Source organism: Oncorhynchus masou, chromosome 3 (genome assembly GCF_036934945.1).
Source record: "Oncorhynchus masou masou isolate Uvic2021 chromosome 3, UVic_Omas_1.1, whole genome shotgun sequence".
NCBI classification, from domain to species: domain Eukaryota; kingdom Metazoa; phylum Chordata; class Actinopteri; order Salmoniformes; family Salmonidae; genus Oncorhynchus; species Oncorhynchus masou.
In genome coordinates this window covers 48,518,878-48,539,069 of record NC_088214.1, presented here as the reverse complement: position 1 = coordinate 48,539,069, position 20,192 = coordinate 48,518,878, and the positions used below count along the sequence as shown (strand labels likewise).

At 43.0% G+C, this 20,192-nt stretch overlaps 1 protein-coding gene across 1 annotated transcript in view; it reads left to right on the top strand.

The window, feature by feature from the left end:
• Positions 1-20,192, top strand: part of pex5lb (peroxisomal biogenesis factor 5-like b) — a 161,151-nt gene that overhangs the window by 129,024 nt on the left and 11,935 nt on the right. The window contains exons 8-10 of the mRNA XM_064943118.1: positions 13,206-13,349; positions 15,666-15,736; positions 17,234-17,449. Coding sequence (XP_064799190.1) covers positions 13,206-13,349; positions 15,666-15,736; positions 17,234-17,449 — 431 coding nt within the window. The remainder of the gene's footprint in view (positions 1-13,205; positions 13,350-15,665; positions 15,737-17,233; positions 17,450-20,192) is intronic.

Genomic DNA, 20,192 nt, shown 5'->3' with positions numbered 1-20,192 from the left:
GAGCCAACCTCGGCGGAAGTCGTGACAGTACCCCCCCCTCTGACGCGCTGCTCCCGCGGACGAGATGCTGGCCGATCCGGGTGGAGGCGGTGGAATTCTATCAGGAGAGAAGGGTCCAAAATGTCCCTCACCGGAACCCAGCATCTCTCCTCCGGGCCGTACCCCTCCCAGTCCACGAGGTACTGTAGGCCCCCTACCCGGCATCTCGAATCCAGAATGCCCCGAACTGTGTACGCCGGGGACCCCTCGATGTCCAGAAGGGGAGGAGGGACCTCAGGCACCTCACCTTCTTGCAGAGGACCAGCCACCACCGGCCTGAGGAGAGACACATGAAACGAGGGGTTAATACGGTAATACCTAGGAAGTTGTAACCTGTAACACACCTCGTTTATTCTCCTCAGGACTTTGAACGGCCACACACACTGCGGCCCCAGCTTCCGACAGGGCAGGCGGAGGGACAGGTTTCGGGTCGAGAACCAGACCCTGTCCCCCGGTGCAAACACAGGGATCTCACTGCGGTGCTGGTCAGCACTCATCTTCTGCCGTTCTCCCGCTAACCGTAATGAGTCCTGAGCGGCTTTTCAGGTGTCCTTGGAGCGCTGTACCCATTCCTCCACCGCAGGAGCCTCGGTCTGACTCTGATGCCATGGAGCCAGGACTGGCTGGTAACCTAACACACACTCAAAAGGAGACAAGTTAGTAGAGGAGTGGCGTAAGGAGTTCTGGGCTAGTTCGGCCCATGGATCATACCTTGCCCACTCACCAGGCCGGTCCCGACAATAGGACCGCAGAAACCTGCCCACATCCTGGTTTAGGCGCTCCACCTGCCCATTACTCTCGGGGTGAAAACCTGAGGTTAAGCTAACCGAGTCCCCCAGTCTCTCCATAAACGACCTCCACACTCTTTATGTGAATTGGGGACCCCGATCAGAGACGATGTCCTCAGGCACCCCATAGTGCCGGAAGACATGGGTAAACAAAGCCTCCGCAGTCTGCAGGGCCGTAGGGAGACCGGGCAACGGGATGAGACGACAGGACTTAGAAAACCGATCCACAACGACCAGGATCGTAGTACTTCCCTGGGACGGGGGAAGGTCGGTAAGAAAGTCCACAGATAAGTGTGTCCACGGCCGTTGTGGAACGGGGAGGGGTTGTAATTTCCCTCTAGGCAGGTGCCGAGGAACCTTGCTCTGAGCACACACTGAGCAGGAGGAGACATAAAATCTCACGTCTTTAGCCAGTGTGGGCCACCAGTATCTCCCTCTCAGACTCTGCACTGTCCTCTTGATACCTGGATGACCCGAGGAGGGAAGAGTATGAGCCCACCGAATTAGCTTGTCCCGGACCACCCTCGGCACGTACTTGGTCCCTACTGGACAGTTAGGAGGAGCCGGCTCTGACCATGAGGCCCTCTCTATCTCAGCGTCCACCTCCCATACCACCGGTGCCACGAGACATGACGGTGGAATGATGGGAGTTGGCTCAACTGACCGTTCCTCGGTATCATAGAGGCGATACAGTGCGTCAGCTTTGGTGTTTTGGGAGCCTGGCCGATATGTGAGGGTAAACTGGAACCTGGTAAAAAACATGGCCCATCTAGCCTGACGTGGATTTAGTCTCTTAGCTGCCCGGATGTACTCGAGATTACGATGGTCAGTCCAGATGAGAAAAGGGTATTTAGCCCCCTCAAGCCAATGTCTCCACACCTTCAGAGCCTTGACTACAGCTAACAACTCCTGGTCCCCCACATCATAGTTTCACTCCGCTGGGCTGAGCTTGCTCGAAAAGAAAGCACACGGGCGGAGCTTGGATGGTACGCCCGAGCGTTGGGACAGCACGGCTCCAACCCCAGCCTCGGACACATCCACCTCCACTATGAACGCTAAAGAGGGGTCCGGATGCGCCAACACGGGCGCATTGGTGAACAGCTCCTTCAGACGACTGAAAGCTCTGCCTGCCTCTGCTGACCAGCGCAAGTGCACCGGTCCTCCCTTCAGCAGTGAGATGATGGGAGCAGCCACCTGACCAAAACCCCGGATAAACCTCCGGTAGTAATTGGCAAACCCTAACAACCGCTGCACTTCTTTCACCGTGGTCGGAGTCGGCCAATTACGCACGGCTGTAACGCGATCATCCTCCATCACCACCCCGGAGGTGGAAATACGATACCCCAGGAAGGAAACGGACTGTTTGAAAAACTCACATTTTTCCGCCTTGCAATACAGGTCATGCTCCAGTAGTCGCCCAAGTACCTTACGCACCGGAGACACATGCTCCGCGCGTGTGGCAGAATAGATCAAGATGTCATCAATGTACACTACCACTCCCTGACCGAGCAGGTCTCGGAGAATCTCATCTACGAAGGATTGGAAGACGGCTGGAGCATTCTTCAACCCGTATGGCATGACGCAGTACTCATAATGACCAGCAGTAGTACTAAATGCGGTTTTCCACTCATCTCCTCCCCGGATACGTACCAGATTATACGCGCTCCTCAGGTCCAGTTTTGTGAAGAAGCGCGCCCCGTGAAATGATTCCATTGCCGTAGCGATGAGAGGTAGTGGGTAACTAAACCCCACTGTGATGGAATTTAGACCTCTATAATCAATGCACGGACGCAGACCTCCATCCTTCTTCTTCACAAAAAAGAAGCTCGAGGAGACGGGTGATACGGAGGGCTGAATGTACCCCTGTCCCAGCGATGCAGAAACATATGTTTCCATCGCAACTGTCTCCTCCTGGGACAATGGATACACGTGACTCCTAGGAAGTGCAGCGTTTTCCAGAAGGTTTATCGTGCAGTCCTCTCGACGATGAGGTGGTAATTGGGTCACCTTCCCTTTACTGAAGGCGATAGCCAAATCGGCATTTTCAGAGGGAATGCGCAAGGTGGAAACTTGGTCTGGACTCCCCACCGTAGTCGCACCAACGGCAACTCCTATACACCTACCTGAACACTCCTCTGACCACCCCTTAAGAGCCCCCTGTCGCCAGGAAATCACCGGGTTGTGTTGAGCTAACCAGGGAACCCCCAACACCACTGGAAACACAGGTGAATCTATAAGGAACAGGCTAATCTGCTCCTTATGATCACCCTGCGATACCATGTCCGGCGGCACCGTAGCCTCCCTAATTACTCCTGACCCTAATGGTCGGCTATCTAAGGAGTGCACGGGGAAAGGTCGATCTAACGACACCAGGGGAATCCCTAGCCTTAACGCAAGCCCACGATCCATAAAATTCCCAGCTGCGCCTGAATCGACTAGCGCCTTATGCTGTAGAGAGGGGAAAAACCAAGGGAAAGAAGTCAATACAAACACATGACCAACAGGAAGCTCTGAATGAGTTTGGTGCTTACTCACCTGGGGTGATCGAGCAGTGTTCCGCCTGTCCTCCCAACTCCTAGACGAGTTCCTCCAGCACCGGTCGGACGTGTGCCCTCGTCGACCACAACTGGTGCAGGAGGACACTCCTCCTCCGGTCCCCCTCGAAGCCGTACCTCCTAATTCCATAGGGATCGGGACAGGGGGGCTGGGGATTGGAAACGACAGGACCTGATCCGAACGCCCGCGAGCAGCCAGCAGGTTTTCGAGACGGATAGCCAGATCGATAAGTCCATCCAGTGTGAATGTGGTGTCCCGACATGCCAGCTCCCTGAGGACGTCCTCCCTGAGACTACATCTGAAATGATCAATCAAGGCCCTGTCGTTCCATCCTGCTCCTGCTGCCAAAGTCCTAAACTCTAAGGCAAAGTCCCGTACGCTCCTCGTCTCCTGACGCAGGTGGAACAGCCGTTCACCCGCCGCCCGACCCTCGGGTGGATGGTCAAAAACAGCTCGGAATCGGCGGGTGAACTCTGGGTAATTATCCTTAGCCGAGTCCGGACCATTCCACACTGCGTTGGCCCACTCGAGGGCTCGCCCAGTCAAGCAGGAGACGAGGGTGCACACGCTCTCCTCTCCAGAGGGAGCAGGACGCACGGTAGCCAGGTATAGTTCCAGCTGAAGGAGGAAACCCTGGCACCCAGCCGCCAATCCGTCAAACTCCCGTGGGAGTGTCAGCCGAAGAGCCCCAGAGCCAGATGTGGTCGCAGAAACAGGAGGTGCTGGAGAAGGGGTTGGTAGAGATGAGGTGGGGAGGCCACTCCTCTCCCATCGATCCATTCTCTCCATCATTTGGTCCATAGCAGAACCAATCCGGTGAAGCACGCTGGTATGATGGAGGACCCTCTCTTCCATCGATGGGAGAGGAGACGCGGCTGCTCCTGCTGATTCCATGGTCAGGTGCGGGATTCTGTTACGTCTAATCAAGGTGGGTGGAATCAGGCGCAGAGAGCAGATAGCGATATGACAGTTTTATTCTCCGGTGAACAAGAAACACGGTCAACCCAATATACACAGGGTGAACAATCCAACACAGGATAAAGACAGACCGGAGAATATGAACACAAGATACACCGACTGACATGAATAGCAAATAAACAATCCCGCACAAAACAAGGGCGGGGCAACCTACTACATATACAGACACTAATTAACTACACAACACAGGTGAAACCAATCAGACAAAACCAACAGATACACGAAAAGGGATCGGTAGTGGCTAGTAGGACGGTGACGACGAAGTGGTGACAGGTTGCCTTTGTTCTTGAATACTTATCTAAACAAATGGCTGCTGTCAACAGCATCGAACAAGGCTCCAATTTTCTATAAATAAATTTCAAATACCCCTAGGACCAAACAGACCTGGGTTTAAATACATAAAGTATTTAAATATTTGTATTTCAAAATGCTATTTTCTGTGTGTGTTTTTTTTAAATGCATGTCAATACTTTACTATGTGTAATTTCAAAGTAACTTTGCCTAAATACTTAAAATAACTGAAATACAATTTGTAGTATTTCAACCCAGGTCTGGTAAATACTCTTTTGTTTCTATAATGGGTAAAGACTTTACTTTGACTACATATCATAACGCATTTATTACACATTTATAAGCATTTTATGAACGTGTTATAACAGGTCCAAACCACATTGTTAGAGGTTAATTAAATGTATCCATAGGACATCTATACCACATTCATGTCATGGTATGCAAGAGCTCATTTATGTATCTTAATAGATGCATCATTACAATGACAGCATAGTGTCATCATTATGGCTGTTCTCAAAAGTGTGCTTCTGACATTGCCCCCAACGGACTTACCTTCTTCTTCTTCTCACTGAGGTCAATGGTGCATAAAGATCCCCACAGGGTTGAATCCTCTGGGTAAATGATGTGGTTCAAACGGTGTAGTTCTCCTTCGTAACTCATGAACAGACCTCTACATCACAATTAAGGTGATGAAGGGTCTATTTGAAGGTGATGAAGGGTCTATTTATGAATTCTATGTAGTCAAAGTAGTCATCAATTTTCCCATTCACAAACCATTTATAGCTAAGCACTTTGTGGCAATTAACTGAGCAATTTGCCACTTTGATCTATAAAACCAACATTAAAGGTCTATGTATAAATTCTATGCAGTCAATATACTGTAATTTCTATTTTCTCATTCAAAAACATGCTTCACTTATCAAAAAGAATACGGACACAACACAAAATGTTAAAAGGATCCTTCAGTGTTTTTGAAGTCCTTTATCTACTTCCCCAGAGTCAGATGAACTCATGGATACCATGCATCCAGGAAGTTAGAGAGAGTTTTTCTAGTCAATGCTAACTAGTGATAGCATAGACTTTCAGTCATTGCTCTATCTACCGGCACACTAACGCTAGTTAGCAACTTCCGTCAAACTGCACACAGAGATACAAATTGTATCATCTGACTCATTGCCAAAATCCAGAAGTATCCCATTAAGGGAAATATTTTATTAAAATTTTCCAGATGTAACGCAGAAACAATTGCTGAAGAATCCTACTATTGACATTTTTCATTTGGACTTTTCTTGAATAGATTTAGCAAAGATCAATATTCAAAGCATTCAAATCAAGTTCCACATTTCAGACTCATAGCAATAACTATGAGTAAAACGTACTAACACAGGGTGGTAAAGCTAGCTAGCATTTCCACCTTAATTAAAGGGTCCGCATGGTCAATCTGGCCTCCGCAGAAATTAGATCATTCATACTTCTTGCACTTTGCAGAACAGAGCTGTTGTGAAGTAAGTTGTCGTCCAGGATGTGGGTAGCTGCAGCCCAATATGGTGACTGGAGTATGGGCGAGTTTGTTAGGAGCAGTTACTCTTCCTGGAGTCCACATAAAATACAGTAATGGATAAGATATTTCATTAAAATAAGAGTTGTATATAGGAAAGTCACCAAGAGACAACAAAAATACTATATACACACTATTCATACATACATATTCATATTCTTATGTACAGTACAGTTAAATTAGCTCTTTAGAAAGAGTGGTGGCGCTGTGATACAAGATGTTTTTATCTGTTTTTTTAAAGCTAACCTTGCTTTTTTGCCTGAGTAACCTCTGGTGACAGAGCATTCCACGATGGCTCTATACATAACTGAGCAATGCATTAAATCTATGATTTGGATGCCGTGAAGAAACCCAGCGAGTGTGTGTGTCAAAAGGAGTGGGTGTATGAAAAGCGAATCGGCTAATTGGGCTGTTTTTTTGCCACTCGAGACAGTTTTGCTTGGCTGATTTTGCTGCACGGCAAGTCGATAAGCCGGTGCGAATGACAGGCACCGGTGTTGTATCGGCGTGCCTGCCAAACTGAGGTGCTTCTCACTGGGCAGCTGTATCACAGCATCGCAGCCTACACAAGAAATAACTAATATTGATAATCATCTAGATGTCACCTTGATACATACATACAGTCTACTACTCAATGGGGAGGGCATGAATGGCAACAACACTGGGACACAGTGCTCTTCGCTCCTGCTTGCCAAGCACTACTGACTGGCAATGGCGTGGGAAGTATAGCTACCTGGTAGCCAATATCAGGGTGACAGTCACAGTAAGCAGACAACACATACAAGAAACAGTACACCCATCATCAGTACTTTTAATAACAAATAAACCATCGTCACTTTTATAACTGAAAATGTACAATTATTACAGTGAAATACGACTCAGAATCCCTCAAAGCAAAGTCCAAACTCTCGCCGTACGGTAGCTCAACGTATGATAGTTGCGTGTTAACTTAAAGGAACTGAAGGGAAAAAACTCAATCAAAACCGTCTAACCTATAGATAGTAGAGCGCTTGATACAGCCACTCCTTTCCTCACGCCCACTACTTTCCTTTCAACACACCCACTTGCCCATACTCCGGTCACCATATTGGGCTGCAGCGGCCCCTTTCTCCTGACGTGAAGCTAATCAGGAGGAGAATGTGAGAGGTCAGTGAAATATCACTTCCTGTTGACCTCTCGCTTTGACAAAAACATTTAGTTAACCTTTTTATTCACTATATCATTTCATGACTGACATTGTACTCTTGCACATTTAAATTAACAAAAATAGCTAATAAGAATCCAGGGCTGTCACCCAGAAGTAATGTCATACTGACCTTTCACATTCTCTTCTGCTGTCAAAACCGTTATTTTATACCTCAATGGTCAAAATAAAATCAACTGGTTTCTGTCTCTTAATTTCTCTTAAAAGGTTCATAATGTGCCAAAGTGGAATGTAAATTGTGAAATAAATGTTTAACGAGTATTATGACTATTAACGTGTTGACATTGTGCCAGGGGCTTAGCTAGCTAGCGACATTAGTGATAGCGCTGAAACCCCTAGAGGGCGTAGTTCTTCCTGATGTCGTATTACTGTTAGGTATGGACACAGTCAGCCCAGCCGGTATTACACATGTCCCCCATGGACCGGCTCATACATAATAAAAAACTCCCCTGGAGCCACAGAACGCCCAAATGATCTGCCATCAGTCCAGTGTAGGGAATATGTTCAAGATGCCCTAGCCCGTAGCTGATTTCGGAATAACATTATGCTGGAGGGGTCTCGCCAACCCACGTGGATCCATCTGACAAGCCATCCATCACCAGTCCCTCAGTCGCAGCCAAAACTACTCTTTCCCATGCGCTTGTACTATTTATAGTATGACAGCACAAGCAGTTAGCTACCAACAACTGGCAGACATGTTTACATTTGGTTAGTTTGTGTTATTTAGATGGAAAACGTGAGCTAAATACGGTAGCTCCATAGTTACTCTTAGAAAAAGAGTTTCCAAAAGAGTTCTTCAGCTGTCCCCATAGGAGAACACTTTTTGGTTCCAGGTTTCCATGTACATGGAACCAAAAGTGTTCTACCTGCAACCAAAAAGGGTTCATAGGGTTCTCCTATGGGGACAGCCGAAGAACCCTTTAAAAGGTCCTTGATCTTTAGGTCTTTCCCTTACCCTGTTCACTTCCATGCTCACTGAAGCCCATCAAAATGCTTGTTCTCTGTTGATGCTGCTGGCTGTTTGAGATGTTTTAGAATAGGGGTGTGCTGATCTCATTGTATTCATAATCGCATCCGTTTTATCACACTTCATAGTCGTAATCAGTCGTGATCAGACAACCCGGAAGTGTGCTGTAAATGCCTATACCACAAGTGCGCATTCACTCAGAGTGCATCTCAGAGTGCATTATGTTCCTTCACTCGGAGTGCATCTCAGAGTGCATTATATTCCTTCACTCGGAGTGCATCTCAGAGTGCATTATGTTCCTTCACTCAGAGTACATCTCAGAGTGCATTATGTTCCTTCACTCAGAGTGTATTATGTTCCTTCACTCAGAGTGCATCTCAGAGTGCATTATATTCCTTCACTCGGAGTGCATCTCAGAGTGCATTATGTTCCTTCACTCAGAGTACATCTCAGAGTGCATTATGTTCCTTCACTCAGAGTGCATTATGTTCCTTCACTCAGAGTGCATTATATTCCTTCACTCAGAGTGCATCTCAGAGTGCATTATGTTCCTTCACTCAGAGTGCATTATGTTCCTTCACTCAGAGTGCATCTCAGAGTGCATTATATTCCTTCACTCAGAGTGCATCTCAGAGTGCATTATGTTCCTTCACTCAGAGTGCATTATATTCCTTCACTCAGAGTGCATCTCAGAGTGCATTATGTTCCTTCACTCAGAGTGCATTATGTTCCTTCAGTCAGAGTGCATTATATTCCTTCACTCAGAGTGCATCTCAGAGTGCATTATGTTCCTTCACTCAGAGTGCATTATGTTCCTTCACTCAGAGTGCATTATGTTCCTTCACTGAGTGCATTATGTTCCTTCACTGAGTGCATTATGTTCCTTCACTCAGAGTGCATTATGTTCCTTCACTGAGTGCATTATGTTCCTTCACTCGGAGTGCATCTCAGAGTGCATTATGTTCCTTCACTCAGAGTGCATCTGAGTGCATTATGTTCCTTCACTCAGAGTGCATCTGAGTGCATTATGTTCCTTCACTCAGAGTGCATCTCAGAGTGCATTATGTTCCTTCACTCAGAGTGCATTATGTTCCTTCACTCAGAGTGCATCTCAGAGTGCATTATGTTCCTTCACTCAGAGTGCATTATGTTCCTTCACTCAGAGTGCATCTCAGAGTGCATTATGTTCCTTCACTCAGAGTGCATTATGTTCCTTCACTCAGAGTGCATCTCAGAGTGCATTATGTTCCTTCACTCAGAGTGCATCTCAGAGTGCATTATGTTCCTTCACTCAGAGTGCATTATGTTCCTTCACTCAGAGTGCATTATGTTCCTTCACTCAGAGTGCATCTCAGAGTGCATTATGCTCCTTCACTCAGAGTGCATTATATTCCTTCACTCAGAGTGCATTATGTTCCTTCACTCAGAGTGCATTATGTTCCTTCACTGAGAGTGCATTATGTTCCTTCACTGAGAGCGCATTATGTTCCTTCACTCAGAGTGCATTATGTTCCTTCACTCAGAGTGCATTATGTTCCTTCACTGAGTGCATTATGTTCCTTCACTCAGAGTGCATTATGTTCCTTCACTGAGTGCATTATGTTCCTTCACTCGGAGTGCATCTCAGAGTGCATTATGTTCCTTCACTCAGAATGCATCTCAGAGTGCATTATGTTCCTTCACTCATTCACACACATTTTTAAACGACCCCGACAGATGAAAATGCACATGATACTTACTTAGTTCTATTCAATTATTAATGAAATAAATAATAAATAGTACTACTACTGCCTGCATTTATTCCAGGCACAGATTTAGATGAATGTCAGCTATATATTGTTGTACTTATGCCAGCCAACATTATACAATAACTTTTAAAAAGTATCTACGTTTGTCATTTTATTTTCTGTCTCTCTGTAAACATGCCTGGGTGAGAATAAATGATAATAGCAAGCAAGCTTGGATCATGACGTAATGACAGACGTCGTCAGCAATGAAATAATTATACGGACAGACAACATAGGCCTACTAAACAACGACAAGTAGACAGACAAAAACAATCATAATGTTGTCAGCAAAGTCAACAGGAAATAACTGGATTGAACAAGGATGACTAGCTCCAGATTCTGATTCATACATGATGTTTGAAGATCGGGAGACGTGTGCACTGAGACGAGTGAAATGGGGAAATGAGATCAGAGGGAGAATGGCTTGTTCTAATCTAATCGTTGCAGCAGGCTCAACTGATACTCCATCTGATTCTTTACAGACAATATAACTATTCAATAGTTGTTTAAATCACACAGTGCTTAACGCTGTTTGAGTGAAATAGCGTGCTGGCAGCTGAATTATTATATTTTTTCTTTCACGGATAATTACAAAAAATACTTGTCATAATCGTATTCTGAAAATGTTCCATATCTGTTACGAAACTCGTTTTGCCCAAGTACTCGGCACACCCCTACTTTAGAAGTCACGTTGATGGTAGGGATCCACTTTGAGAAGAAACTTATTTCTGAAGCCCTTCCATTATTGATATCCGTGAATGTTCTCTGGGATGAAATGGGCCCTGCAGATGGACGAGTAGACGCCCAATTCGACCACCTCATTCTCACAAATGTATTGAAGTAAGAGGAATGTAGTTTTTCATTTACTGTGTGACGCTGACCTCGGGGGGCTTTGGGATTGTTTCCAAAGTTAGAGCTGATTTTGAGAACCTTATACTCACCTTTTAAAACAACATTATAATAGTATAACAATTGATTTAAGTTTGCAATTTGGGAATGTTTTCTTTGTGTTCTCTTAGTAATTATCATATGCATTTCTGGCATTAGGAAATAGGTGCTACACTCTCTTTAAAGGCTCGTTGGTGGGAAAAAAAACGGTGAAAATATTTGTAGTATCTTAATAAAATTTTCCACCACCATGGGTGGCTAATACTACTTGCTGGTGTTGCGGTCTGCGTTCAACCAGGGATAAACAGACTCGCGATGTGCAACATCTGGAAGTTGTCCGAAAATTGTCCGAAAAGGTGGTGGAAAATGTTATTTTTGTTAAGACGGTAAGCATATTTTTACTGATGAGCCATTAAATCAAGGTAAATCAGGTTAAGGAGGAAACCGATGTCTTTGCAGTTGAATGGAGGATGCTTTATGTACCAGCCGGTCCACGAGGGAAAGTAGTGTGTTGCTGGCTGAGTACATTAAAGCCGTACGTAAGATGATAAACGATGTAAAAGGAATAATATTGCCATCTTGTGGCCGGTTAGGCTACATTAGTGAATAATGGGGAAATGCTTTGCCTGACGACTCAAATGGAATTATTCCACCGCTCTATCGTTCGCTACATACAGTACATCAATCTGAAACTGCCATCAATGAAGTTGTTTGTGGTGACGTCAAAATGAGGGGTGTTGTAAAAAATAACATTTATCAAAGACAATGACAAATTTCTTAAACGCCTCATTACTTATGCTTGTTCTTGCATGGTTTACTCACTAAGAAAGTTATGGCTATGAGTCTGAAATGGGAATTTGAATCTTTGTTAAATATATTCAAGAATAGTCAATAGTAGGATTCATTTTCTATCAAATGTTTACATTTCCTTTAACATTCTGTGCTGTCTCATCAGAAATAATACGGACACATGTATATAAATTATTTATAAATGCTTTATGAATGGGAAAATACAAATGACAGTACATTGACTGCATAGAAGCACCTCACAACTAAGCACTTCAGAACTTAAATGTTGGTGTTATAGATCAGTGGCAAACTACAGTTAATTACCTTGAAGTGCTTCGTTATAAATGCTTCATGGGAATGGGAAAATAGATTTAACTTTACTTTGACTGCATGGAATTCCTACATAGACCCTTCATGTGCGCGTTATAGACTAGTATGACCAACTTAGGCCTAATTGTGATGTGGAGGGGTGTTAATGAGTTACGAAAGCGTTATGATATAACCATCAACTACAGTATTTGATCCATACAATTTACCCTGAGGATTCAACCCAGAGGGGATTCTCATGCCCCTTTGACCTCTGAGAAGAAGTAGTTATGGGCCTATACCGGCCTATATATCAGCATCATTTTCTAAATGTGTTTGTGCCTTTTGGAATATTCACGAACACTTTTGAGAACATCCATAATGATAACACTACATTGTCATGGTAATATGAGCTATTGCATGACATGAATATATTATAGATATGCTATTGATATACACTTACCTTTAAAAATGTTGTTGGGACCTGTTATATTACATTAATGAAATGCTTATAGATGTGTAATAAATGCGTTGTGGTATGTAGTCAAAGTAAATCTTTACCCTTGTGGTATGGAAGAATAATAATAATAATAATTCATGATCTGTTTTATGGAGACTTAGTGTTGGGCAGTGGTGGGATTGGAGGGACAGTTAGGGCTGGCGCTGGTGCACACCGCTGCTATGCCCTGAACACAATGCCTAACTTCAGTTGCTGCGGTTATAGAAATTCATCCATATAATTGGATGATTGGAAATAGAACGAGCCAAACGATATAGATCCTCATCAATATATTATATTATATAATTATTATTATTATTATTATTATTATACACATATTTAAATGCCTCACTGAGACAGTTACTACACCGAGGTGTGAAACACTGATCAGAAGATTATACATTTGTATTGTTTCATGAATTAACTGTTATACCGCAAATACCCTACTGTCAATTATGTCATATTAACCATTGTACTTGTATTTGTATGACCATGCAGACATTATTTACACAAACGTATGCAATTCATTCAGAAAGATGCCTGTGATATTTACAGGGCTACTACTTTCACACCAACAACCCGTACAAAGAGTGGCCCAATGCTTTTGAGGAAGGGCAGCAGAAGGCCAGAGATGGAGACCTGAACAATGCTGTCCTGCTACTGGAGGCGGCCATTTTGCAGGACCCATCGGACTCGGAGGTAAAAGATCATTGAGTTCAGTGGTGTAGTGAAGGGTATATGCCGTATACCCACATATTTTTCAGTGGGCATTGCGTCTATTTATTTCTTAACCCCGCGATGCTTATTAAGGTAGTGTAGTGGAGGTATACGTCGTATAACTTAATAAGTCTGATGGAACAGATCAGAATGTTTAGCTTAAAATGTTGATAAACTATTACTTATTCACATTTTAGGAGCAGCTATGTACACACAGAGGTAGGCTTACACGCAAATGTTCCAAAATGCAATTTATGGAAAACATTGTTCTAAAATGCGCACTGCAAGCGGTTTCATGGACAGAGATGGAAATATCCATTAGAAAGGGGAGATTTTAAGATGCACAAACTATCACAGGTTGCTAATAGTGTTCAGCGATTAACCGACATTTTGTTTATGCACATTGCACAGTTTCTGTAGAGATACATCCGATCAAGCCAGAACTATGCGAAGTAGTAGTAAGGAGTTGTAGTTTCCAACAGGCCAATATTCTATATAGTTTAGTGCAGAAAACTTGGCTACGAAAAAGAGACAGAAGAATGCTTGGTGAGGTATCTCTAACTGAAAATACATGCTCTAAGTGATTTGATAGTTGCAGTTCAGCAGTCAGGTAACAGCTCTATGGAGATGAGATGATGACTTGGAAGTCATCAAATAAAACAAATGTAATATACACAACTGAAATATTTTATGGAAGTAAAGTGATGTGAATAGATTATTGATAAGGGATAATCAGTCATGTGCAGTCACTACCATCATGGGACTTTTATTAATTGTATTATTTTGTATTCTTACTGCATTCAACCCACAAAATGCATCGTGCATTTAATGTTTAAGAACTGATATGGAAAACAAATCTTCTTTTTTTAGAAGCCAATCGATTCCGAACCAACCTCAAAGCAATAATCGCTCATCACTAATTGCTAATATGAATAGCATAATGCCTTTGGCTGATAGACAATGAAAGAAAACCAATAGAACAGGAGAACACATAGGGGGAAGACTATAAAATAATTGCCTACACGTTTCTATGGTGGAATTTTGGCTATAGGTATTTTGAAGCAAGGTATGACATGCCTCATAATATGAAGTAAAACGTCCAGGTTTCAAACAATTAAGAAACAGGAAAAATGTAGCGATGTTACCGTCTTCTGGTAGATGGAAAGGCTTTCTCAGAAACCTTCTCAATTGAATGTTAACTAGCTACAATGTAGCCTATGCCTACCTGGCATAATGATATCATGATTATTTGCGTCAATCCAGTGGCCATTTCTTTTGCAATTTCCATTTTATGTGCTACAGAAACACTGCTAACCAAACAACATTTCTAGGTGCCTGCGCAGTTGAACTAAAGGGTAACTACAATAAATAAATGTTTTCCCAGACCTCAAACGTGGTCTCCTGATGTGGTTATAAAGCATTGTTATGGACTTAGAACATCCAATCTGATGTGGTTATAAAGCATTGTTAGAACATGTTATGGACTTAGAACATCCAAATTTGTTTTTGTTTTTTTATTTAAAAAGTTTTTGGGGAAAATCAGAAACCTGTGAAATTCAGGTGCAGTTAACAGCCTCATTTATTTGTTTTATTTGTAGGTAACATTGTGTGAAGTATTGAGTTTACTTTATTGAATCAATTCGAGAAATGTATCTTGTATGTTCTTTTGTCTTATTTTCTTTGTATTTGTTGAGTTTTAGCCCTAGTTCAAACACCACTCTATCGCCGCACCAAACAAAAAATATCAATTTCTCTTTGGAAGAGCGGGGATAGAGAGCTGTCTGAAACCATTAAGTGAGCCTCATCCGATTTCTTTCAATAGTTCTGCAGCTTCTCTTTTGGCCCAGTGCGGTTGAAGTAAGCCTTTGTTTCATGCAGCACATCAGAGCAGTTCTTCCACTTTCAGGAGAAATGGTAACGCATATTAATATGTGTTAATTGCATGCAAATAATAGTTGCTTCACTACCACACCCACAACAGAAGCACAATCATTGTCTCGGATTTCCAGGTGGAGGACTTCTGTAAGAGGTTGCTGTTATGTTGCCCCAAAACCAACGAGGAAGTCTGCTGTAGTGTTGAGAGCAGTTGTATGAAACCAATCGGTACATAAAGCAAAGCTTTTAACCTTGCCAGGCTGCTCTTAATTTCTATTCAGTTCCACTCGCCATAAAATCAATGTTTGAACTGTGCATAAGATTTCCTTTAGTGAAGTACTGGTTAGCTCGGGAGTACTGGTGTAGTATTGTTTGACTTTGTTTGATGTGTTAGTTTGGTTGAAATCCTCTCTGCGTCTTTAGGCTTGGCAGGTTCTGGGCACCACACAGGCCGAGAATGAGAATGAGCAGGCAGCCATCGTGTCACTCCAGAGGTAAAAAATGAGTTGTTTCTACTTACAATGCCTTCAGACCCCTTGACCTTTTCCACATTTTTTTACGTTATACTTATTCTGAAATTGATTTAATATATAATAATAAAAAATCCTCAGCAATCTACACACAATATCCCATAATGACAAAGCAAAGCAGGTTTTTAGACATTTTTGCAAATGTATTAAAAATAAAACACATTTTTTACATTATTCACACCCTTTGCCATGAGAATCAAAATTGAGCCCAGATGCATCCTGTTTCCATTGATCATCCTTGAGACGTTTCTACAACTTGGAGTCCATCTGTGGTACATTCAGTTGATTGGACATGATTTGGAAAGGCACACCTGTCTATATATAAGGTCCCACAGTTGAAACAAGTTTCTCTGGTCTGATGAAACCAAGATTGAAGTCTTTGGCCTGAATGTCAAGCATCACGTCTGGAGGAAACCTGTCACCATCCCTACGGTGAAGCATGGAGGTGTCAGCATCATGCTGTGGGTGATGTTTTTCAGCGGCAGGGACTGGGAGACGAGTCAGGATCGTGGCAAAGAGTAACGGATCAACGTACAGATCCTTGATGAAAACCTGCTACAGAGAGCTCAGGACCTCAGACTGGGGCGAAGGTTTACCTTCCAACAGGACAACTACCCTAAGCACACAGCCAAGACAACGCAGGAGTGGCTTCGGAACAAGTCTCTGAATGTCCTTGAGTGGCCCAGACAGAGCCCGGACTTGAACCCAATCAAACATCTCTGGAGACACCTGAAAATAGCTGTGCACCAACGCTCCACATTCAACCTGACAGAGCTTGATAGGAGCTGCAGAGAAGAATGGGTGAAACCCCCCAAATACAGGTGTGCCAAGCTTGCAGCGTCATACCCAAGAAGACTCGAGGCTGTAATCGCTGTAATCGCTGCCAAAGTTGCTTCAGTAAAGTACTGAGTAAAGGTTCTGAAAACGTATGTAAATGTGCTAAAATAAAAAATATATAGTTTTTTGCTTCATCATTATGGGTTATTTTGTGTAGCTTGATTTAATACAATTGAATACATTTTAGAATAAGGCTGTAATGTAACAAAATGTGGAAAACGTAAAGGGGTTTGAGTACTTAACGAAAAGCACTGTATATACATGTATACAGTGTCACAGGTGGGATCGAACCCTGGTCTCCAGTTCTGATATAAGTCTGACTCACCTTCATTACAACAGCACAACTATGTTGTTTAACTTGATAGGGTTAACAGCAAACATAGTAATGACCTTTTTTCAATCCTCAAATAACCTAATTCAATGGGTGTTATGTGCATCAGCAAAAATTGAGTCTCTCGCCAGGAAAAAAAAGTGATTATTAAAACATTTCAAAACATTTCCAAGGAAGATGCATTCTCCCCATCCTCTCCCCATCCTACCTGGAACGACCTCACCTGGCGTGCACACAAAAAAGACAGAACCAACACATCCTTGCACAGAAATCACAGCAGTCCCTGTCTGCAGGTGTCTAGACCTCCACCACAACAACCTGCCGGCCCTCATGGCCCTGGCGGTGAGTTTGACCAACACAGGCATGCAACAGGACGCTTGCAAGGCCCTGCACCGATGGATCTGCCACAACCCCCGTTATAAACACCTACTGCCAGGGAGCCGGAGCCCACTCCTGCAGGGGTCCCCCACCACACCGCGTAGGGGTCGTCCCCATACGCCAACCTCTTGGTACGCCCACCTCTTGGTTACAATGCATATTCAGTGGTTCCTCCTTTAAAAGTTGCGAGCTTACGCCGCAGGACTTAGAGGTCATTTGTTGTTTAGTACAGTACCCTGCGTCACCACTTTATTGCTCCAGACTAGTGCAAGGGGCTTTGCACTAATAATGGAGCTGAGTAGGGATACGTTCCCACTGTTCTGTTCTTAGAGGCAGTCTGCACGTTCAAACTAAAACAATGTAACTAACAATGGCATCTTTATGCTTTCATTAATAAAATACTGTTTCAAAATGCTGATGTTTATTTAGTTATGGATCCATAACGAATTACTATGGGAATAAATATCACTAAATTACAGAAATATTATTATTATACCTTTACTTCAACAAGGAACACAGACTGAGCTGGGCGTATACATGTTTACACATACAGTTTAGGTACAGTGATTAAAAAATTACACAAGACAAACAAAAAAATCACAGATAACATTAAAAAAATACAACAGCAGATTGTTACATTTACACATACACTACCGTTCAAAAGTTTTGGGTCAATTAGAAATGTCTTTGTTTTCCATGAAAATAAAAAATTAGTGACAAAATGAATAGGATACTGTATATAGTCAAGATGTTGACAAGGCTATAAATAATGATTTTTAATTTAAATTATAATTGTGTCCTTCAAACTTTGCTTTCATCAAATAATCCTCCATTTGCAGCAGTTACAGCCCTGCAGATCTTTGGCATTCTAGTTGTCAATTTGCTGAGGTAATCTGAAGAGATTTCACCCCATGCTTCCTGAAGCACCTCCCACAAGTTGGATTGGCTTGATGGGCACTAATTACGTACCATACGGTCGAGCTGCTCCCACAACTGCTCAATAGGGTTGAGATGCGGTGACTGTGCTGGCCACTCCATTATAGACACCAGCTGACTGCTTCTTCCCTAAATAGTTAGTGCATAGTTTGGAGCTGTGCTTTGTGTCATTGTTCTGTTGTAGGAGGAAATATGCTCCAATTAAGTGCGATCCACAGGGTTTGGCATGGCGTTGCAAAATGGAGTGATATCCTTCCTTCTTCAAGATCCCTTTTACCCTTTACAATTCTCCCACTTTACCACCACCAAAGCACCCCCAGACCATCACATTGCCTTCACCATGCTTGACAGATGGCGTCAAGAACTCTTTGTGATCCGAACACGTCAAACTTAGTCGTCTGTCTATAACACTTTTTTCCAATCTTCCCGTCCTGTTTTATTTTTATTGGCTAGTCTGAGATATGGCTTTTTCTTTGCAACTCTGCCTAGAAGGCCAGCATCCCGGAGTCACCTCTTCACTGTTGACGTTGAGACTAGTGTTTTGCGGGTACTATTTAATGAAGCTGCCAGTAGAAGACTTGTGAGGCATCTGTTTCTGAAACTGGACACTTTAATGTACGTGTCCTCTTGCTCAGTTGTGCGCCGGGGCCTCCCACTCCTCTTTCTATTCTGGTTAAAGCCAGTTTTCGCTGTTCTGTGAAGGGAGTAGTGCACAGCATTGTATGAGATCTTCAGTTTGTTGGCAATTTCTCTCATGGAATAGCCTTAATTTCTCAGAACAAGAATAGACTGACGAGTTTCAGAAGGAAGGTATTTGTTTCTGGCCATTTTGAGCTTGTAATCAAACCGACAAATGCCGACGCTCCAGATACTTAGCTCGTCTAAAGAAGGCCAGTTTTCTTGCTTCTTTAAACAGCACAAACATTTTCAGCTGTGCTAACATAATTGCCAAAGGGTTTTCTAATGATCAATTAGCCATTTAAAATGATACACTTGGATTAGCTAACACAACGTGCCATTGGAACACAGGAGTGATGGTTGCTGATAATGGGCCTCTGTACACCTATGTAGATATTCCATTACAAATCAGCTGTTTCCAGTTACAGTAGTCATTTACAACATGAACAATGTCTACACTGTATTTCTGATCAATTTGTTATTTTAATGGACAAAAACAAGGTAATTTCTAAGTGACCCCAAACTTTTGAACATTAGTGTAAGGTTATTCCCCTAGTAGCACAATAGCTTGCATTACCCAAAGCAGTTACAAGCAATACAAAAAAATCATCCAAAAAATGTTTAGAATGTGCAACAGGGGGACAAGTCTCAAGTTTAGTCTGCAGGCTATTCCATAAGCAAGGAGCGTAACAGGAAAAGGCAACCATACCCAACTCTGTGGAGATCTCAGGGGCCTTAAGTGTAATCCATGCTTGAGACCTGGTTTTATGAATTATAATTCCAATGATGATAAATAAGAAGGTATTTTATTCAGAAGTTCTTTATAGACGTACATGGGATCATGTTGTTCTTGTCTCATGGACAGCGAAGTCCAACTCACATTTTTATCTAAAACACAGTGGTGAGTTCTGTAACTATAGCACCTGTAATAAACCTAAGTGCACAATGATAAGTAGCATCCAGCAGTTTATGTGTGGATGCCGTAGCATGCATGTAAATAATATCCCCATGATCTATAACAGACATAAAAAGTAGTTTGCACAATTTGTCATGTCCTGTTTCTATAGAGGAAGCCTAGCTTTTTGCAATGTCCGTTAACATGCATTTTAAAAGACAGTTTATCATCCAGCCATATCCCTAAGTATTTGTATGCAGAGACCCAATTCATTTGAGAGCCATCTAAGCTCGTAAGTGCAAGTCTATTTTCAACTTTCTGGACCTATTAAAAATCATAAATGTGTTTTCTTAAAACAAGTTTCA